The 23,690-nt window shown below is 38.2% G+C and overlaps 1 protein-coding gene and 1 pseudogene across 12 annotated transcripts in view; both read right to left on the bottom strand.

Annotated features, from left to right (window-relative positions):
• LOC139439098 (myotubularin-related protein 10-like) overlaps positions 1-23,690 on the bottom strand; it is a 303,254-nt pseudogene that overhangs the window by 165,951 nt on the left and 113,613 nt on the right.
• Positions 17,647-23,690, bottom strand: part of LOC101434078 (zinc finger protein 596-like) — a 60,754-nt gene continuing 54,710 nt past the window's right edge. For 8 of the 12 annotated variants that reach the window (XM_058299364.2, XM_058299360.2, XM_058299357.2 and 5 more), the window contains one exon: positions 17,647-23,276. In XM_058299364.2, the coding sequence (XP_058155347.1) occupies positions 21,900-23,276 (1,377 nt within the window). In that variant the 3' untranslated portion in view covers positions 17,647-21,899. The remainder of the gene's footprint in view (positions 23,277-23,690) is intronic. The other 4 variants (XM_058299359.2, XM_058299369.2, XM_058299368.2 and 1 more) reach the window with 2 other exon arrangements.

Genomic DNA, 23,690 nt, shown 5'->3' with positions numbered 1-23,690 from the left:
CAAGAATGTCATATAGGAAGAGGATCTGTCATTTTTAATGATTCCTATGGAATAGTGTGGGAAAGTGCCCCTATGAGGGCTCCCAAAGAATATAGCAGCAGATCTATATGGTACGGTCTTTTTTTTTTTTTTTTAATAATTTAGTCTCTATTTATTTTTTTAATATTACATTAAAAAAAATGAGGTCCCCATATACTCACCAGCCCCCTCACCCTACTCCTCCCCCCATAGCAACAATCTCCTCCATCATCATGAGACATTCATTGCATTTGATGAGTACATCTCTGAGCACTGCTGCACCTCTTGGTCAATGGTCCACATCATAGCCCACACTCTCCCACGTTCCATCCAGTGGGCCATGGGAGGACATACAATGTCCGGTAACTGTCCCTGCAGCACCACCCAGGACAACTCCAAGTCCCAAAAATGCCTCCACATCTCATCTCCCATTCCCCACACCCAGCAGCCACCATGGCCACTTTCTCCACACCAATGCCACATTTTCTTTGATTACTAATCACAATAGTTCATGAATAGAATATCAGTTAGTCCACTCTAATCCATACTCTATTCCTCCATCCTGTGGACCTTGGATTGGTTGTGCTCACTCCACATTTTTATCAAGAGGGGGCTTAGATTCCACATGGATGCTGGATGCAATCCTCCTGCTTTCAGTTTTAGGCACTCTTGGCTCCATGGTGTGGTGGTTGACATTCTTCAACCCCATGTTAGCTGAGTGGGGTAAGTCCAATAAACCAGAGTATAGGAGCTGAAGTCTGTTGAGGTTCAGGGCCTGGTTATCACATGGTCAGTCCAGAGATTCAGATCCCCTGGGTATATATTTAACCCCAGCTCCAACTACAGTTCTAGTAAAATTAACAGGAGAGGCTTGTGAAAAAAGATCACATCTGAGTCCAACTCCATCACACAGAAACACAAACTCCAAAGAAGGGCCAGCTGACATGGCACTGAACTCCATCTGCCATGACCATAGAACCTGTGGGTCTCTGTAGCCCTCAGAAGAACCAATACCCAGGGTTGTATCTACTTTATCTGTCTCTGGGATGCTGCTCAGGTGTACATAAGGGCAACCCCTCTGATAACCTCCCAGCTCATTTTTGGAGAATCACAGCCATATAAACTCATTTGTCCTTTCCATTTCCCCCTTGATTCAGGTCAAAAAGCATTTTTAACTCCTGGTATTATATGTAGACTGATATATTCTGCTGGTCCGAGTTGACCTTTTTATTCAAGGTCATTTTCTAGTTACATCATCAGCTGGTAGTAATCCCTCGGTGCCAGGGAGGCTCATCCCCAGGAGTCATGTCCCATGGCGCGGGGAAGGCAACTCATTTACATGCTGAGTTTGGCTTCAAGACTGGCCACATTTGAGCAACACGGAGGCTCTCAGGACATAACTCTTAGGCACCCTGCAGCTCTAGGCCTTGTTCTTATTTCAGGTGCACAGGCTCACAAGCATAGTCATTAGTATCAAGGGCTCACTGTTGGACCTTCATTCTTTTTTTGGTCTTTGCCGTCACACTTGGGGGATTGTTGCTTTTCCTTTAGGGACTGTGATAAATCTCCCCTGGCTAGGAACTCAGCACTCCCTCAGTTGTTGTTTTTAATTGTATCCACTATGAAAATATCCAAACATTTTTATGTATCCTGGATATATGCCCTGTAGAACTCCTTGCCAACTATGTGTCCCCTGTCAATAACATCTCACACCAGTATTCCAACTGAATTCCAATAAGATCTGAAAGAGTGCTTTCTTTAATTTCAATCTTGTTAAAATTTATTGAGATCTGGTTTATATCCCAACAATAGGTCTATCTTGGAGAAATATCAATGAGCACCTGAGAAGAAGGTACATCCTGTTGTTTTGAGGTGGAATGTTCTATAAATGTGTTTTAGGTCTATTTCATTTATCATATTATTCAAGCTGTCTGTTTCATTACTACTTAATCTCTGTCCAGATGTTCTATCCACTGCTGAGAGTAGTGTGTTGATATCTCCTACTATTATTATAGAGACTTCTATTTCTCCCTTCATTTTACCAGTGTGTGCCTCATGTATTTTGGGACACCTAAGTTAGGTACATAAATATTTATTATTTTTATATCATCTTCATTAATTGTTCCATTTACTAATATATAGTGGCCTTCCTCATCTATTATAGCAGTTTTGCATTTAAAAATCTATTTGCCTGATAGTGTCACCACTCCAGATCTTTTTTAAATTACTATTTGCTTGTAATATCTCTTTCCTATCTTTCATGTCTAGTCTGATTGTGTCCTTGAATCTAAAGTGAGTCTCTTGAGGGCAGGGCAAGATGGTGGCTGAGTGAGCTTATCTGATAATATCTCCTGCAAAGAAGCAGTTGGGCAGCGTTGGAGGTTCTTCGGGACCAGGCTGTTTCAGGATTTTTGCAGGACAGGAGGTGTCTGGATATCTATTTGGTGGGAAGGTAACAGAGGAAATACGTCTATAAAATATAATTGAGACTCTTTACACAGAGGTCTGGGCTGCATGCGGAACGCTCCCTCCTAGGGTGGGCGGAGCCGTGGCACCAGCCACTGCCACGGCATTTTTTTTTGGAGGCTCTGCAGTACTGGGGAATTCATAAGCCCTGAGCGGCCTATTGAGGGGTTAATAGGACAGGAGTTGCTTGCAGACTGATTTGGGGAGACAAACGGGAGTTTTATTGCAAAGCGGGGGAGTTTTTGATTGCAGACACAAACAATAGTGCTTCTGCCTAGAGCCCTGCCCCCCCAAGCCCAGCTGCTGAACTACAGTGGACTTAAATTGATAGCAATAAAGAGACGCCACCAGGGTCTGGCAGGGTGGGAGACGTTTGGAAGCCAATTAGGGGAATATTTTGTGAAGTGTGGGAATTTCGGGTTTGGACTCTGTTATTAGTGTTTCCAGCTGGAGCCCCACCCCAGGCCTGCCTATTGAGCTGTGTCATTAAATTGGCTGCACTGTAGAGTCGCCCCCAGGTGGCCCATCTGGGGGATTACAGGGTGGGAGGGGTCCTGAAGTCGAATTGGTGATACATCCACAGAATAGAGCCCATTGAGTGAGTGAATTTTGGGGTACAGACACACAGGATAGAGCTTGCGAATGTGACCTCACCCATAGGGCTGGCACCCAGCTACGGGGATGCCTGAAGGCTGTGATGCACTGCAGTGCTCCCAGGCTCCCTGTTAACCGGACTTGAGGTTGCCAGGTCTGAGTCCCCTAAACCCTGGTGGTCCACACCCCAGAGACTCACACCTCTTGAGTCTTCAATATCTCAGACTTTCCATGCCGGAATCCATCATGCCCTGAGGTCCATCTGAGGTCCTTGAATGTCCTAGCCCTCAACGTTTGCATTTTTTCTTTATTGTTTTTATTTGTATTTTACATTATTTTTTATATTTTTTAATGTCCTGATTGCTAACATTGCATTATCCCATAGTCTTTTCTCCTAGGGTATACCCCAAAGTCTTTTTTTTCAGTTATTTATGTTTTTGTTGTTGTTGTTGTTGCTGTTGTGGTTGGTGTATATCTTTTTTTTATTTTCCTTACCTGTTCCCCACCCTTTACCCACCCCCTTTTTCTTTCTTCCATTCTTCTCTCTCTCTTTTTTTCTCTCTCTTGTCCCTCATTTTCTTCTTATTTTATTTTATCTTAGTTATATAATAGGTGCTGCAGGGAACACCTCACATTTGCTGGGTTTCCTCATCCTCCATGCTTCATTTCTGTGTGAATTGATTTTGGATACCTACACTAACCCCTTTCCTCTACATCTTGATATCCTCCATCATTTACTGTCTCTCCTATATTCCACCTCACTTTCTTTGATCCACAAAGTGTCTAACTCTTAATTTCTAAAACCTTTGTTTTGTTTTCTGTCTGTTATCCATTCTTGAAACTATTGCCTTTCTTTTCTCTTTCCTTCTCTCATGAAAATACTAGCTTTTTAATTCATACCATATTCCTCCCATATTCTGTTGACTACCTCATTATAGGTACTCTACCTACTGCTATAACTCTACACAACTTACATGAATCTAACATCCATCCTCCCAGATCTCATATTGTTGCTCTGTTACCATTTATCACCAATACTACTTTACACTTTTTCCTTGCTTACATAATTGCCTTTCCCTGGCCCTAATACTTTCCTTTAAAGTGAACTCAACCAGCAATAAGAAATTAGAATAAGAAGAACAAAGTGACAAAGAGAAGATATAACACTTACACAAAAACAACAGCTAATTAATCCCCAAGACTAGACAAAGAAGCTAAGTAACTGATTAAACCCGTCAAGATAAAATGATGACCAGACAGCAACAAAAATTTACAAACCAAACCAGTAATCAGGAAAACATGGCTGAATCCAATGAACAAACTAAAAATCAGGAAGGGGAGCAGAACTTCGTACAAGTAATTAAAGATCTCAGAACATTTATCACCAACAAATTTAATGAAGAAAAGGAAAAGGTTAACAATATGAAGACAGCACTTGGAGGGGAAATTGCAGACATATGCAAAAAGATAACAGATATGATGGGAATGAACACCACAGTTCAAGAAATCAAAAATAAACTTGCAGCAAATATCAGCAAACTAGAAGAGGCAGAGCAGAGAAAGAGTGATGTGGAAGACAGTATATCAGAAATCAAACAGATAGTAGAATTGGTCGATAAAAAGATAGAAAAATTCCAGCTAGGACTTAGGGACCTGAATGATAATGCAAAATGCTCAAACATACGTATTATACGCATCCCAGAAGGAGAAGAGAAGTGAAAGGGGTCAGGAGTGTTGCAGGAAATAATGGCTGAAAACTTCCCAAATCTACTGAAAGAGACAGATGTACACATCCAAGAAGCACAGCGCACCCCAATCGTCATAAACCCCAACAGGCCTACACCAAGACATATACTTGTCAAATTATCCAATGCTCAAGACAAAGAGAAAATTCTAAAAGCATCAAGAGAAAAGAAAACCATTACATACAAGGGAAGCTCCATAAGATTAAGTGCTGATTTCTCATCTGAAACCATGGAGACAAGAAGGCAGTGGTATGATATACTCAAGGTACTAAAGGAAAAACATTTCCAACCAAGAATACTCTATCCAGCTAAACCAGCATTCAAAGATGATGGAGAGTTCAAAATATTCACAGATAAACAGAAACTGAAAGAGTATGCCAACAAGAAACCTCCCCTTCAAGAAATTCTAAAGGGGGTTCTGCAGGAAGAAAGGAAAAAACAGGACAGGCAGAGTTGGAGGAGAGTGTAAGAGCAACAAAAAAGACAAAAAGAAGGGAGAAAAAAAAGCAAACAAAATATGACAAACACAAGTCCAATCAAAATATTGCTAACATAAATAATTCCTTGAAAGTAATATCACTGAATGCCAACAGATTAAACTCACCTATCAAAAGATTCAGACTGGGACATTGGATAAGGAAATATGACCCATCTATATGCTGTCTACAAGAGACACATCTTAGACCCAGAGACTCATGGAGGCTGAAGTGAATGGTTCGAAAACAATCATACAACAAACAATAACCAAATAAAGGCAAGAGTAGCTATATTAATATCAGACAAAATACACTTTAAATGCGAAACAATTGTGAGAGACAAAGAAGGATACTATATTTTAGTGAAAGGGACAATCTGTCAAGAAGATCAAACAATCATAAATATTTATGCTCCTAACAAGGGTGCCTCTAAATACGTGAGGCAAACGCTGGAAAAACTAAGAGAAAAAAATAGATGCATCTACAATTATAGTGGGGGATTTTAATACACCACTATCAACTCTTGACAGAACATCTCAAAAGAGAATCACTAAAGAAACAAAATATTTGAACAGTATATTAGAGGAGCTGGATCTAATAGACATATATAGATCATTACACCCAAACACATCAGGATGTACATTTTTCTCAAGCGCACATGGATCATTCTCCAAGAAAGACCATATGCTAGGCCACAAAGAGAGGCTTAATGAATTCAGAAAGATTGAAATCATACAAAATAATATCTCTGACCACAGTGGAGTGAAGCTGGAAATTTGCAAGGGTCAGAGGCCCAGATTTCACACCATGATGTGGAAATTAAACAGCAAACTATTAGAAAAACAGTGGGTCAAAGAGGAAATCTCAAAAGAAATCAATTACTACCTTGAAACAAATGATAATAACACAACATACCAAAATTTATGGGATGCAGCAAAAGCAGTACTGAGAGGGAAATTTATAGCCATAAATTCATATATCAAAAAAGAAGAAAGAGCAAAAATTGAAGAACTAACTGCACATTTGGCGGAATTAGAAAAAAACAACAACAAAGTAATCCAATAAGAAGAAGAAGGAAGGAAATAACAAAGATAAGAGCAGAACTAAATGAAATAGAAAATAAGAAAGCACTTGAACAGATAAACAAGACCAAGATCTGGTTTTCTGAGAAAATGAACAAAATTGACAAACTTTTAGCAAGACTAACAAAGAAAAAAAGAGAGAAGATGTAAATACACAAAATAAGAAATGAGAAAGGAGATTTCATCACTGACCCCAAAGAAATAAAGATTATCCTAAGAGGATACTTTGAAAAACTATATTCCAACAAAAATGACAATTCAGAGGAAATGGACAAATTCTTAGAAACACATAAGCAGCCCAGATTGATGAAAGAACTAATTGATGATCTCAACAAACCAAACACAAGTAAAGAGATAGAATCAGTCATTAAAAACCTCCCAACTAAGAAGAGCTCAGGGCCAGACGGCTTCACAGGTGAATTCTACAAAACATTCCAGAAAGAACTAATACCACTCCTGCTGCAACTATTCCAAAAAATTGAAACAGAAGGAACATTGCCTAACTCCTTCTATGATGCCAACATTACCCTAGTACCAAAGCCAAACAAACATACCACAAGAAAGGAAAATTACAGACCAATTTCTCTAATGAACCTAGACTCAAAAATACTTAACAAAATACCTGGTAATCGTATTCAACAACACATTAAATGAATTATACACCACGACCAAGTGGGATTCATTCCAGGTATGCAAGGATGGTTCAACATAAGAAAATCAATCAATGTAACACACCATATAAACAGACTGAAGGAAAAAAATCACGATTATATCTATAGATGCAGAAAAAGCATTTGACAAAATACAGCACCCTTTCTTCATAAAAACACTCCAAAAGATTGGAATACAAGGAAATTTTTTGAACATGATAATGAGTATATATGAAAAACCTACAGCCAACATCATTTACAATGGAGAAATCCTAAAATCCTTCCACCTAAAGTCAGGAACAAGACAAGGATGCTCATTGTCTCCCTTCTATTTATCATTGTCTTAGAAGTACTTGCTTGAGCACTGAGGCAAGAACCAGATATAAAAGGCATTGGAATTGGAAAGGAAGAGGTCAAAATTTCATTATTTGCAGATGACATGATCCTATACATAGAAAACCCTGAGAGATCTACAACAAAGCTCCTAGAACTCATAAATGAGTTTAGTAAAGTCACAAGTTATAAGATCAATGCGCAAAAATCAGTCACATTTCTGTACACCAATAATGAGCAAGCTCAGGAGGAAATCAAGAAACAAACACCATTTACAATAGTAAATTTAAAAATCAAATATTTAGGAATAAATTTAATTAAAGATGTAAAAACTTATACACTGAGAACTATACAAGACTGTTCAAGGAAATGAAAGAAGACCTAAATAAATGGAAGAATATTCCTTGTTCATGGATAGGAAGACTAAATATTATTAAGATGTCTATCCTACCAAAACTGATCTACTCATTCAATGCAATCCCAATAAAAATCAACACAGCCTTCTTTAAGGAACTAGAAAAGCTAACTATGAAATTTATTTGGAAAGGAAAGAGGCCCCGAATAGCCAAAGACATATTGAAAAAGAAAAACGAAATTGGAGGAATCACACTATCTGACTTCAAAACATACTACAAAGCTACAGTAGTGAAAACAGCATGGTATTGGCATAAGGAGAGACACACAGACCAATGGAATCGAATTGAAAGTTCTGATATAGAACCTCATATATATAGTTATATAATATTCGATAAAGCCACCAAACCCTCTCACCTGGGAGAGAATTGCCTATTCAAAAAATGGTGCCTGGAGAACTGGATATCCATATGTAGAAGAATGAAAGAGGATTACCATCTCACACCTTATACAAAGATCAACACAAGATGGACTAAAGATGTAAATAGAAGAGCCAAGACCATAAAGACCTTGGAAAGCAGTGTAGGGAAACATCTACAGGACCTTGTAATAGGAAATGGCTTCATGAATATCACACCAAAAGCATGAGCAGCAAAAGAACTAATAAATAAATGGGACTTCCTCAAAATTAAAGCCTTCTGCACCTCTAAGGAGATTGTCAAGAAAGTAAAAAGGGAACCCACACAATGGACAAAAATATTTGGCAACCATATATCTGATAAGAGATTTACAACTTGCATATATAAAGAACTCGTATATCTTGAAAATAAAAAGATAATCAACCCATTTAAAAAATGGGAAAAAGATTTAAACAGACACTTCTCCAAAGAAGAAATACAAATGGCTAAAAAGCACATGAAAAAATGCTCCAAATCTCTAGCTATCAGGAAATGCAAATCAAAACTACAATAAGATACCATCTTACTCCCATAAGATTGGCAGCTATGAAAAAAAACAGAAGAATACAAATGCTGGAGAGGATGTGAGGAAATGGGAACACTCATCCACTGCTGGTGGGATTGCAGAAGGATACAACCATTCTGGAGGACAGTTAGGCGGTTTCTCAAAAAAGTAACCATAGATTTGCCATATGACCCATTAATACCACTGCTCGGTATATAACCAGCAGAACTGAAAAGAAGGACAGAAACCAATATATGTACACCAATTTTCATAGCAGCATTGTTCACTATTGCCAAAAGTTGGAATCAACCCAAATGCCCATCAACAGATGAGTGGATCAATAAAATGTGGTATATACATACAATGGAATACTACTCGGCTGTAAGAACAAACACACTACAAACACACGTGATAACATGGATGAATCTTGCAAACCTTATGTTGAGTGAAGCAACCCAGGCATTGAAGGACAAATACTACATGACCTCAATGATATGAAATAAGAAAGCTGCCTCAGAGAGCTAGAGACTGGAAGATAGGCTTACAGGAAGTCAGGGGGTGGAGGAAGGATGTGAGCCGATGTCTGCAGGGGTGGAATCTATGATGAGCTGGTGGTAAGTATGAGCACAAACAAGAGATAAAATGGGGGCAAGGGGTTGCCTTTGGGTGGGGCTTTGTGGGTTTGAGGGGGGCTGGGGATGGGCGGATGGGTATTATTTCCCAAAAAATTGGGGGGAGGGAGGGGCAACATACGAACATAGGAGAGTGTCTGGTGTTGGTTGAGAGTAAAATGCTGAGAAAACCATATCAAAATATAATTAGGAGTGTTACCTGTTTAGGATGCTCGGAGGGGATGGTCTGACGTGGGATGGACTCCTGGGGAATGTCTGAATGCTCATTTTGCCAGGGTGGGTTGTACCATTGGGTAGAGACCCAAGTAGTGAGAGTGGGGGTGGACCCACATCCTGGGGAGGACTAATGCCATCAGAAAAGAGGGAACTGTATCTCTTGAGAGAAAGGGTGGCTCCCAGGGCATTAGGGCAGTTGAGCAAGTCAGGCCCTGAACACTGTTGCAAGTATCTCTGGACGTGGCTCCTCAGGAAATGGAGATTGGCTGTCGCTGTGGGCCCCAAGGGGAGGGGAAAATGGATGTTGAATGGATGGAACCAAGGTAAATGTGGGGGTAAGAGAGGAGTTTCACGAGAGTACACAAGGATGGATATAAAATATGTAATATTACACCAAAAACATATAATGGGATGACAGACTAATAATGTAAACCATAATGTAAAACATAGGATAACTAAAAATTAAAAAAACTGTATATCCTAAAGTAGGGACCACAATGTAAGCACAGATGTCACCTTATTTGAAAGCTATTGTTTCAGAGTCTGTACATCAGATTAAGTAAATATGATATGAATAACTTATAAGATTATCACTGTGGAAGGGAAAAGGTTTTATGGTGGATGTGTGGGAGTACTGTATATTGTATATATGAATTACTGTGATCTAAGAGTCTTGTGAAGAGAAGCTCAATAATTAGGAAAAAAGAAAACGATAGGATGTAGAATTTTTCCAAATCAATACGCATTCTATATCTAACCTTTAAACTCATCGCTATATTCCATTTTACTAGTAAGGGAACCTGACATTATATTGGGCTTCACTTTTCAGGAAGTTTTGGATCACAGAGTGGTTCAACAATGGCAGCGGGGGAATACTGGTATGGGATGTTATTGACAGGCGATATATGGTTGACAGGGAGTTATACAGGGCATATGTCCAGGGTGCATGGTAATGTTTGGATATACTCATAGTAGAAACAATTAAAAACAACAGCTGGGGGGTACTGGGTTCCTGGCTGGGGGTGCTCTGTCGTGGTCCCTACTGGAGCATCGGCAGTCCCCCAGGGGCAATGGTAAGGACGAGGAAGGAATGAGGGTCCAACAGTGAGCCCCTGATACTAATGACTATGCTTGTGAGCCTATACGCCTGAAATAATAACAAGGCCTAGAGCAGCACTGTGCCTAGGAGTTTCCTCTTGACAGCCTTCATGTTACTCAAATGTGGCCAGTCTCGAAGCCAAACTCAGCATGTAAATGCAACGCATTCCCCCCAGTGTGGGACATGACAGCCAGGGATGAGCCTCCCTGGTACCGAGGGATCACTACCAAGTAACAGCTGATGATGCAACTAGAAAATGACCTTGAATTAAAGGTTCAATGTGGACCAGCAGAATATCCCTGTCTACATATAATAACAGGAGTTGAAAATGCTGTTTCACCTAAATAAAGGGGGAAATGGAAAGGACAAATGAGTTTATATGGCTATGAGTCTCTAAAAGAGAGTCTGGAGGTTGTCAGAAGGATTGCCCTTATGCACACCTGAGCAGAGTCTCAGAGACAGATGAAGTAGATACAATCCCAGGTATTGGTCCTTTTGAGGGCTAAAGAGACCCACAGGTTCTATGGTCATTGCAGATGGGGTTCACTGCCATGCCAGTTGACCCTTCTTTGGAGCTGGTGTTTCTGCGTGATGGAGCTGGACTCAGATGGTATCTCTTTTCACAAGACTTTCATGCTACTTTACTGGAATTGTAGTTGGTGCTGGGGTTTAAGATATATCTAGGGGATTTGAATCTATGGACTGACATGATAGCCAGGCCCTGACCTCAATAGACTTCAGCCTCTACACTCTGATTTATTGGACTTACTCCACTCAGCTAACATGGCATTGAAGAACGTCAACCACCACACCATGGAGCCTAGAGTGCCTACAACTGAAAGCAGGAGGATTGCATACAATATCCATGTGGAATCTAAACCCCCTCTTGACATAGATGTGGAATGGACACAACCAAGCCAAGGTCCACAGGAAGGAGGAATACAGGATCAGAGTGGACTTAATGATATTCTATTCATGAACTATTGTGGTTAATAATCGACAAAATGTGGCATTGATGTGGAAAATGTGGTCATGGTGGCTGCTGGGTGCGGGGAAGGGGAGGAGGAGAAGAGATGTGGAGGCATTCTCGGGACTTGCAGTTGTCATGGATGGTGCCCCAGGGACAATTGCCAGATGTTGTTTGTCCTCCTATGGCCCACTGGATGGAACGAGGGAAAGTGTGGGCTATTGTGTGGAACATGGGACATGGGGTGCAGCGATGCCCGAAGATGTACTCACCAGGTGCAATGGATGTGACATGATGATGGGGGAGAGTGTTATTGGGGGTGGAGTGGTGGGGTGGGGGTGGTGGGGGCGAGTGGGGACCTCATATTTTTTTAATGTAATATCTTTTTAGAAAATGAACAAATTGAGTAGAATTTGGAGAAAAAAGAAAAAGAAAAAAAAAAGAAAAAAATAACCTCCCAGCTAATCATTCTCTATCCAGCTAAGTTGGCATTGAAAAATGAGGAAGAGTTCAAAATATTTACAGATAAACAGATATTAGGAGTGTTTGATAATAAGAAACCTGCATATCAAGATATACTAAAAGGAATTCTGCAGGTTGAAAGATAAAACCAGGAGAGAGATAGTAGGAGGAGAGTGTAAGAAAAACTAAAATGATAAAAACAGAAATAACACCATCATATGGCATACAGAAACTTAAAGATAATATGGCTAATGAAGGGATTCCTTGATTGTAATAACATTTCATGTTAATGGCTTACACTCTCCAATCAAGAGACAAAGATTGGCAGAAGGGATAAGGAAATATGATTCATTTATATGCTGTCTACAAGAAACTTACATTGACACAGGTCTGAAAGGGGGGGGGGGGCTGAAAGTGAATGGTTGAAAAAGAATTTTTCATCCAAACAATAACCAAAAAGGGGCACTAGCTATAAATAGATTTTAAATTTAAAACTATTGTAAGAAACAAATAAGGCCACTATATATTAATAAAGAGGATAATCTATGAAGAAGACAGAACAATCATGAACATTTATGCATCTAAACAGTGCTCCTAAAAATACATGAGGTAAATATTGTAAAAACTAAGTGAAAAAATAGATGCCTCTACAATTATAGTGTGTGTGGGGTTATTACACCATTATCAACATTAGACAGAACATCTCAACACAGAATCTATAAAGAAACAAAGACCTTGAATAATACATTAGAGGATCTGGACCTAATAGATATATACAAAATAGATACATACACTCAAATACATCCAGATATACATTCTTCTCAAGAGCACATGGATTATTCTCCAGGATAGATAGCATTCTAGGGTCTAGGACAACTCTCAATGAATTCAGAAAGATTGAAATTATAGATAGTACTTTCTCTGACCACAATGGAATGAAGTTGGAAATTGGAAGGGGCAGAGAAACGGATTAGGTACAAAGATATGGAAGTTAAACAACACACTCAGGCAATCAGTGGGTCAAGGAAATTGCAAAAGAAATCAGTAACTACCTTGAAACTAAAGAAAATGACAAAATAATTATAAACTTATGGGATGCAGCAAAACCTGTACTTAGAGGTAAATTCATAGCCATAAATGCCTATATTAAAAAAGAAGAAAGCTAAAATCAAAGACCTAACTGCACACCTGGAGGACTTAGAAAAAGTACAACAAACTAACAAAAACAGTATAAAGAAGAAAATATTAATAACAAAGAGCAGAGCAGAGCTAAATGAAATTGAAAAGAAAGCAATAGAAAAAACCAAACAAACAAACAAAAAAAACCCCAAAAGCTGCTTCTTTGAGCAGTTAATAAAATTGAAAAACCCTTAAACTAAAAAAGAAAGAGAAAAGATCCAAATATTAAAATAAGAAAAGAGGAAGGGACATCACCACAGATACTACAGAATTAGAGTACCATAAGATGATACTTTGAAAAATTGTATGCCAACAAGATGGATAATTTAGAGGGAATGGATAAATTCCTAGAAACCCAGAAACAGCCTACATTGATGAAAAGAGGAATTCATGAACTGAACAGACCAATTACAAGCAATGAGATTGAACTAGTCATCAAAGTACCCCAAAATAAGAAGAGCTCAGGACCAGATGGCTTCACAGGTGAATACTACCTAACATTTCACAAAGAATGAATACTAATCCTGTTTAAATTCTTCAAAAAAAATAGTAGATGGAACATTGCTTCATTCTATGATGCCAACATCACCCTAATACCAAAGCCAAAGATACCACAAGAAAGGAGAACTATAGACTAATTTCTCAAATGAAATTGGATGCTAAGATCCTCAACAAAATACTGGCTAATCATATTCTACAAGACATCAAATAAATTATACACAGTGATCAAGTGGGTTTCATCCCTGATATGCAAGGATGATTCAACATAAGAAAATCAATCAATGTAATACACCACATAAAAAGATAAAAATAAAGAAATGAAATGAACATCTCAAAAATGCAGAAAAAAAACATTCTACAAAATACAGTATCCTTTCCTTATAAAAACCCTTCAAAAGATAGGAATAGAAGGAAACTTCCTCAACCTGATAAAGGATATATATGAAAAACACACAGCTAACATCATATTCAATGGTGAAATCCTAAAAGTTTTCCCTCTAAAACCTAGAATGAGACAAGAATGCCCAATGTCACCTTGTTTATTTAACATTGTTACAAGTTATTGCTCAAGGATCTGGGCATAGAAAATATATAAACTGCATCCAAATTGAAAATGAAGAAGTAAACATTTCACTATTAGCAGAAGACAATGATTGCACTGAAGTGGCAGGATGTAAGATTAATGTGCAAAAAGATCAGTAGCATTTCTGTACAACAATAATGAGCAATCTGAGGAGGAAATGAAGGAAAAAATCCCATTTATCAAAGCAACTAAAAGAATCAAATAACTAGGAATAAATTCTACTAAAAATGTAAAGGACTTGTACACAGAAAACTACACAATACTTTTAAAGGAAATCAAAGACCTAATAAATGAAAGATTATTATCTGTTTATGGACAGGAAGACTAAATATCATGAAGATGTCTATCCTACCCAAACTGATTTACAGCTTTAATGTAATTCCCAAAAATTAACACATCATTTTTTTTACTGAATTGGAAAAGCTAACTCTGAAATTTAATTGGAAGGACAAGGGGCCCAAGAAAAATGAAATCAGAGGAATTACACTGCCTGACTTTAAAACATACTAAAAAGCTACAGTGGTCAAAACTGCATAGTATTGGCACCAAGAATAGATGTACTGACCAATGGAACTGAACTGAGAGTTCTGAAATAGATCCTGGAATATACAGTCAACAGATATTCAAGAACACCACCAAGTCAACTTAACTGGGAGAAAATGGCCTCTTCAACAAAGGGTACTTAAAGAACTGGGTATCTGTATCCAAAAGAATGAGAGAGGAATACCATCTCTTACCTTATACAAAAATCAACTCAAGATGGATAAAAGATCTAAATATAAGAGTCAAGACAATGAAGAACTTGGAAGGTAGCATAGGGAAGCATCTACAAGATATTGTCTTAGGAAGTGGTTTCATGAAGTTTACACCCAAAACACAAACAACAAAAGAAGAAATAGATAAATATGACCTCCTCAAAATTTACAACTTTTGCACCTCAAAGGAATTTATCAAGAAAGTGAAAAGGCGGCCTATCAAATGGGAGAAAGTATTTGTTAACAATATATCTAACAGGGTCCTGTAATAGTCAGCCAAAGGGTTGCTGATGCAAAATACCTGAAATCTGTTAGTTTTCATAAAGGATATTTATTTGGAGTTAAAGTTTACAGTTCCAGGCCATAAAGCATAAGTTATTTCCATCATCAAAGTCTATTGCCATATGTTAGGGCAAGATAGCTGGTGACATCTACCAAGAGTTCTGGCTTCTTGGGTTCCTCTCTTACCAGGGCTGTATTTCTCTCCAAGCCCAGCGGCTGTGCTCATTCCACAAGTCCAGCTGTAGATTATCAGGCAAATGGCTCTGTCTCTTCCTGTGGCTTCTGCCATGTGTGCTTCTATATGTTCACTTCCTGGACTCCAGCTCAAAAATGCAGCATCAAATACACTCCAAAATCAAAACCCCAAATCTCTTCCTTTGCCATGTCTTTTATCTGTAAGTCCCCACCCACTAAAGGGTAGGGACTCAATGCCCTACTGACATGGCCCAATAAAAGCTCTAATCATAATTTAATTAAGTAAATGTGAAACTTTAGATAGACCAGTTTACAAATATAATTCTTTATCTATTTTTGGAATTCATAACTATATCAAACTGCTACAGGACCTAATATCCAGCATATAGAAAGAAATCCTACATCTCAAAAATAAAAAGACAATCCATTTAAAAAAGGGGGAAGGGTTTTGATGAGACACTTCTCTAGAGTAGAAATACAAATGAAAAGTCAAATGAAAAGATGTTCAACATTACTAGCTATTAAGGAAATGCAAATCAAACCTACAATGAGATATCATCTTACACCCATTAGATTCATGTCTATGAAAAAATCTGAGTGCCACAAGTGTTGAAGAGGTTATGCAGGGATGGGAACACTTATCCACTGTTGGTGGAAGGCAGAATGATGCAACTATTCTGCAGAACAGTCTGGCAGTTCTTCAGGAAGCTAACTATTGAACTGCCATATGATCCAGCAATCCCACTGCTGGGTATATACCCAGAAGAATTGAACACAGGGACACAAACAGATATATGCACAACAATCTTCATAGCATCATTATTCACTATTGCCAAAAGTTGGAAAACCCAAATGTCCATCAACAGATGAGTGGTTAAGCAAACTCTGGTGCATACATACAATGGAATATTACTCAGCTGTAAGAAGGAATTCAGTACTAACACATGGGAAAAAAATAATGAACCTTGTAGAGCTTATGTTGAGTGAAGCAAGCCAGGCACTGATGGAGAGATATTAGATGAACTTACTGACATGAATTAGGTAAATTGAGGGAGACTCCCAAAGCTAGAGTATGGAAGATAGGTTTACAGACAGAAAGGGAGTTGAGGGTTGTGAGCCAATGCCCATATGAGAAAAATCTATGATAAGGTAGAAGGATGTAGTTGTGCAGTGGATGAACTTAACAGTGTTGCAGTGATACTATTGGGTTGGGGTTGCTGGCATGTGAGGGTTGTAGGGTTGGGTTATTATACTGTCCATGGAACTAGATGGAGGGAGTGGATGAAATGTGATTTGCACATATGTGGTTTAAACTACAATGTTGGGATTTTTTTGGCTAATATGGCAGGTGAGAGTTATTGGTTTAGGGTGTTATATGTGTGAGGCATGTGGGGCAGGGTGCACCTGGGGCTGGTTTCAGGGAGTATGTGAATGTTCATTCTGTCATAGTACATTTTATCAGTGGGTGGAGTCTCACACAATGAAAGATAAGGCATTGGACTCCCATTCTGGGGAGTTCTCCCATTCTGCTATGTTCTCAAATAGAGGGGCAGGGATGTCTTGAGAGCATTAGCAGTGCCTAATAAGGGAGGACAGGCCAGTATGTCAAGCCCTCAATTTTGTTGCAAGTAACTATGAATCTTGTACTTCAAGGAGTGAAGCTTGGTGGCTGCCATGGGTTCTGAGGAATGGGGGAGGGAGGAATAGAACAGATGGAACATGGGCATTTTGGGGGCATTGAAATTGTTTTGCATGATCTTGCAATGATGGACACAGGCCATGTTAAATTTCATCAAAATTTATAAAATTGTAAACCATAATGTAAATCATTGACCACAATTAGTAGCAATATTTCAATATTTGCACATCAATTGTAACAAATGTACCAGCCATGTAAAATATTAATAGGGGAAAGGGGAAAAGGGGAAGATGTTGGGTGTATGGGAATCCTCTATATTCTTTATGTGACTTTTCTGTAACTGAAAGCTTCTTTGAAGATAAAATGAAAAAATAATATGCAGGGAAAATAAATGGAGGAAAATGTCACTATACATACAAGACAACATAACTGACTGATAAAAGACATCATGACGATTTTTTAAAATTTAATTTGTTTTATTATTGCAATATTTTAATTTTTTTGTAATTTTTGCCATTTTAAAAACTATCATTTCATTTTCATATTAATTTTATTAGGTTATATTGTTGGCTTCATTTTTTAAAGACCTTTTGGATCACTGAAGTGTTACAACTGTGGCAGGGGAGCACCGTTGATGCAGGGTGTCAGTGATAGGGATGCATGGGAAGTTCATCTGAGGCATACCTACAAGGTATATGAATGAGCTCCAATGTTGATGGGGCATTGCCATGATGAATGGAGATCTACTCAGTAACTGAGAGAATATCCAATTCCCATACTGAGGAATTCTTCCACATTCTCTAATGGGACAGCAAGAATCCCTGTAGTACAGGGGCATTGACTCATGAAGTAGGATGGACGATTGACAGGCCCTTTATATTGATGACTGTACTTATGAACATTTTCTTTAGAAATTGAAAGCCTAGTATTCTAGGTTGCCTAAGAGTTATCTCCTGAGAACCTCCTTGTTGCTTAAATGTGGCCTCCCTCTAAGCCAAAATCAGCCTATAAATACATTACCTTCCCCTGGCATGAGACATGACTCCCAGGGATAAGCCTCCCTGGTGCTGAGAAATTAGTATCAAGCATCAACTAGCAAAGTAACTTGAAAAAGACCTTGAAAAGAGGGATGAAATTGTAAATATATGAGTTTATATGGCTAAGAGGCTTCAAAGTGAGTTGGGAGTTCATCCAAATGTTAGGCTTATGCACATCTCAGCAGGATCCCATTAACTGCCTTAGTAGATATTGCCTGAAATAGAGGGGCTACTGAGGGATCTGGAGACATCCATACACTATGGGCAGCTCAGGATTTGGTGCCCGGACAATGGGCCTACTTGGAAATTTATGCTCCAGCGTGACAGAGTTGGACTTAGTCATGGTTCCCTTATACATGGTTCTTCTGCCCCTCCTATTTGAACCTACAACTAGTGCTAGAGTTGATAGGTTTATGTCCAAGACTTAAATCTTTGAGCTTTCCATGTGTCATTTGGGCTCTGAATCTGAGGAGTTACAATACCTACTTACCAGTTCTTTGGACACACCCAGGACAACTAACAAGATGGTGTTGGACAGCCACATCCCAAGGATCAGAGTCTACAACTGGAAGCAAGACTTTCCCATCCATCTTCTTAATAAGACAGTAGCTCCCTATCATTTAGAGGTGGAGTGGGTGTCAATATCCCAGAATCCTCAGTATTGGGGAATGATCAATGGATAAACTTACTGTTATTCTACTAAAAACTTATTGTGATTCTAGCAATGGAGGAAATTTTATCATTGATGTGGAAGCAGTGGCCTCTAGGGTTTTGAGGGGAGGGAGAAGGAAAAATAGGCAAAAAATGGGGGCATTTTGGGGATACTGGAATTGTCCTAAATGACACTGCAATAATAAAGGTCAATAAATAACTTGTCATAACTTACAAAATTGTGTGGGACAGAGTTTAAACCATAATGAAAACTATAATCCACACTTAGTTGCAATTCTCCAATCTGTTTTCATCAACTGAAACAAATGTACAACATTAATGAAGGATATTGTTAACATGGGAATGTGTGGGAAGGGTAGGGAGTGGGGCATATAGGAATACCTTATATTTTTCATGTAATATTTATGTAATCTAAGTATGTTTAAAGAATTTTATAAATTATAAAAAATAGAACATTCTCTCACATCATATACAGATATAAAGTCAAAATTGTATGATTCCATTTCTTTAATATGCAAATATAAATCAATTCATGAAAATGAAATTTGATTACTTATATAGGATTGTGACAGGATACAGAGATTGCAAGGTGACTAGGGGCTGTGGAGTTTTTCCTTATGGAGTAATGGAATTAATTGTTGTAAAACTATTTTGGTGATGAAGGCACACCATTTTGATTACACTAAGACCTACTGACTACTTATTATAGTTTGTATGTTATGTGTCTAAATCAAGTAAGCTTCTTAAAAATAAATATGCATTAATAGCCAAAAAGATCAGCTATGTACAGCAATTTCTTAACATAGAGAAATTGAGGTCATGAAAATTTGATTTTTCTGGTCCTGTTTATTATTATTGAAATAATGAAAATGTTCTAATAATGATTGAAGTGATGAATATACAACTATGTGATTATGCCAAATCCCACTGACTCTACACTTTGGATGGATTGCATGCTTTCCTAATATATATATCAATAAATTTATTTGCTTTAATAAAAAAAACTTAGTTAAAAATTTCCATATTTGCATGCTCTGGATCTTAAAGTTTTAATAACTAATGCCATGGACAGGATTTCCAAATGTCAACCATCATAATATCACAGCCTATGGGCACGGAACATTTTGGAATCTAGTCGATATTTTATTATTAACAAGATGATTATTGCAGTATATTTTGCATGGATACTTTTTTATGGGAAATTACTGATGGGCAGTGAGAATGAAATGGACCTCTGGCTGGCACAGTGAACTACTGAGTGCATGATTCTTACACACAGTTAAAAATACTAGTCATGGAGATGTAGTGTTGTTATCTCTAACATTAGGAACAAATTGTCCATATCTGTTCCCCCACTTCAGATATCTAATCACTGACCTAGGAAAGGCAACCAGAGAACTACATACATTAATGGGGAAAAGACTCCAAAATCACATATTTCACACATTCTATCTCCAAAGTTATAAAATTTCCAGTTGATATCCAAAAAATCAGCCATCAGATACCTAATCATTTGCCCAAACCCCTCAAACAATATCCATCATGGAGACAAAATTACTGATGCACTCAAACCCCCCAACCTGGGAATAAATGATTTTTCATTGCATTCTCTGCAATGTATTTTCTGGAAATCCCTCAAGTGGTTTCATCCTCCTAATGAAGTCTTCTGCTTACTTAATGTTTTGTAGTTATTCTTTTGCTGCTTCTGTTGTCAGCGGCAAGGGAAGTGTGGGCGGCGCCATTCCTGGGCAGGCTGCACTTGCTTTCGCGCTGGGCGGCTCTCCTTACGGGGCGCACTCCTTGCGCTTGGGGCTCCCCTACGTGGGGGACACCCCTGCGTGGCAGGGCACTCCTTGCGCGCATCAGCACTGCGCGTGGGCCAGCTGCACACGGGTCAAGGAGGCCCGGGGTTTGAACCGCAGACCTCCCATGCGGTAGACAGACGCCCTAACCACTGGGCCAAGTCCGTTTCCCTGTAGTTATTCTTAAACTGAGTTTCCTTTAGTATACTAAGGCTTAGCTTTGAATGATAGTGCACAGTTACTGCAGACCTAGTGTTTCACTCTTTTGGAGTTCACTCATTTAAAGGATAAATTAGGAATTAAGGCAATCCCACATTGAGTACAGATGTTGAATTCCTCACATGTGATTTCTCTGATTAGCTTATCAGTTAGATTGGTAGAAGAGGCATCCCCAATCCCATTATATTTACATTATGTGTTTTCTCTTATAGTATATCATTTATCTACTAAGGCCTTTGCTACATAAATGACATGCATATGGATTTCTACCAATATGAGGTATTATATTATCTGAACACATTAAAAATGTTGTTTCTTCAGAATGTGAATTTTCAGATATATTTAAAGGTTAAATCTATGGGTGAAGGCTCTTAAATATGAAAAAGATATAAAGTGTGAGTTGTTACATTTAAAATAATACTGAATAATGACTTTCTCAAATTGTTCTCATTCATAGGGATTCACTCCATTTGAGTAATCTATTGTCTAAGACTTGAAAAATTAAGGTTTCCTTATACATATGATATGGTTTCTGTCCAGCGTGAATTCTGTCATGTTGCCTGAGGGCAGAAATACAGGTGAAGACAACATAGACAACATTCATTGAGTTTTTCTACAATATGAGTTCTCATATGGTGTTTAAAAGTAGAAAATTGACAAGTTTTTTCCCACATAAATGACATTTATAGTGTTTTTCTACAGTGTGAATTCTCTCATGTCATTGAAGATGATATTCATATGGTTTCTTGCCACTGTGAGTTGTCTCATGTCACCTAAAATTAGAATAATTACTGAATTCATTTCCACATTGGTGACATTCATATTTTATCTCATGTGAATTCTTTCACATTTTTCCATGGAAGAGGGATGAAATAAACCTTTCCCACAAATACGGTATAAATAGTGTTTCTCTCCAGTTGAGTTCTCTCATGTTGAAGATGGGAATTTTGACTGAATGTTTCCCTGCCTCAATGACATTCATGGGGTTTCCCTGAAGTGTGAGTTCTCTGACTTTTTTTTTAAGGAAGAGGGGTGACTTAATGCTTTCCCACAAAGATGACATTCATAGGGTTTCTTTCCAGTGTGCGATCTCTCATGTTCTTTAGGATTAGCATATTGACTGAAGGCTTTCCCACATAGATGACATTCAAGGGGAATCTCTCCAGTGTGAGTTTTCTCATGTTGTCTTAGGTTAGAGGATTGAATGAAGGCTTTCCCACAAAGGTGGCATTCATAGGGTTTCTCTCCAGTGTGAGTTCTCTGATGTACTATAAGATAAGAAGATTGACTGAAGGCTTTCCCACAAAGATGGCATTCATGGGGTTTCTCTCCAGTGTGAGTTCTCTGATGTTTTTTTAAGGAAGAGGAGTGACTGAAGGCTTTCCCACAAAGATGACATTCATACATTTTCTCTCCAGTGTGAGTTATCAGATGTTTTTTCAGGGAAGAGGATTGACTGAAGGTTTTCCCACAAACATGACATTCATAAGGTTTCTCTCCAGTGTGAGTTAACTGATGCTTTTTTAGGGAAGAGGAGTGACTGAAGGCTTTCCCACATAGATGACATTCATGGGCTTTCTCTTCAATGTGAGTACTCTCATGGTATTTAAGGGAAGAGGATGTAGTGAATGCTTTCACACAGAGATGGCATTCATAAGGTTTCTCTCCAGTGTGAGATCTCTCGTGTACTTTAAGATGAGCATAGTATCTGAAGGTTTTCCCACATAGATGGCATTCATGTGGTTTCTCTCCTGTGTGAATTCTCTCATGTTGTCTTAAGTTAGAGGATCGAATGAAAGCTTTCCCACAAAGGTGACATTCATAGGGTTTCTCTCCAGTGTGGGTTCTCTGATGTATTTTAAGGTAAGAGGATTTACTAAAGGCTTTTCCACAAAGATGGCATTCATGGAGTTTCTCTCCAGTGTGAGTTCTTTGATGTTTTTTTAGGGAAGAGGATTGACTGAAGGCTTCCCCACAAAGATGGCATTCATGGGGTTTCTTTTCAGTAGGAGTTCTCTCAAGTCGTTGACAATGGGGATGTTGACTGAAAATTTTCCCACATAGGTTACATTCATGGGGTTGCTCTCCAATGGGAATTTTATTGTATTGTCTTAGGTCAGGACATTGCATACAATTTTTAGAACTTTGATAGCATTCATATGATTTATTTCTAGGATTAATATGCTTATTTTGATTAAAAGACGAATGATCACTGAGGATAGCTGGTGGTGGTTTGTTGAAATAGGATTTCTTTGTCATGTGAATTAATGCATGTTGTTTCATTGTGGATGTCTGAGAGGAATCTTCTTGCAAATAATTACATTTAAAATAATTCTTTTGGTTGTGAGATCTCTGCTGTAGGGAATGAGATGTGAGATGGTAAAACATTTGTTCATAAAAATGAATTTCTTCATTTCCCTACATATGAAACCTAGATTAATCTGCAAGTGATAGTCTCCAACTAAAATACTTGCCATACTGTTTTCATGTATATATTATTCCTCTCCATACACAGAGATTCTCTATTAGAACAATCTAATTGCAGGGGTATCTGATTAATTTTGAGCTTCATGATTTTTCAAAGAATAATGAAACATCATGTGTGAAACATGTTTATGCAATTCATTTTAGATATGAACTCAGGTAAGAGTTTGTGTTTAGGTTTATTTTTACTTTAATTGAAACTATCACAGATTGTTGCTGAATTAGCACTTAATCTCCAAATTAATTACAATTTCATGATTTTACTGAAATCCCAATTCATTCCAT

The sequence above is a fragment of the Dasypus novemcinctus genome, chromosome 6 (assembly GCF_030445035.2).
Source record: "Dasypus novemcinctus isolate mDasNov1 chromosome 6, mDasNov1.1.hap2, whole genome shotgun sequence".
Taxonomy (NCBI): domain Eukaryota; kingdom Metazoa; phylum Chordata; class Mammalia; order Cingulata; family Dasypodidae; genus Dasypus; species Dasypus novemcinctus.
Note: the sequence above shows the minus strand (reverse complement) of the source record. Positions and strands in the feature narration are given on the sequence as shown.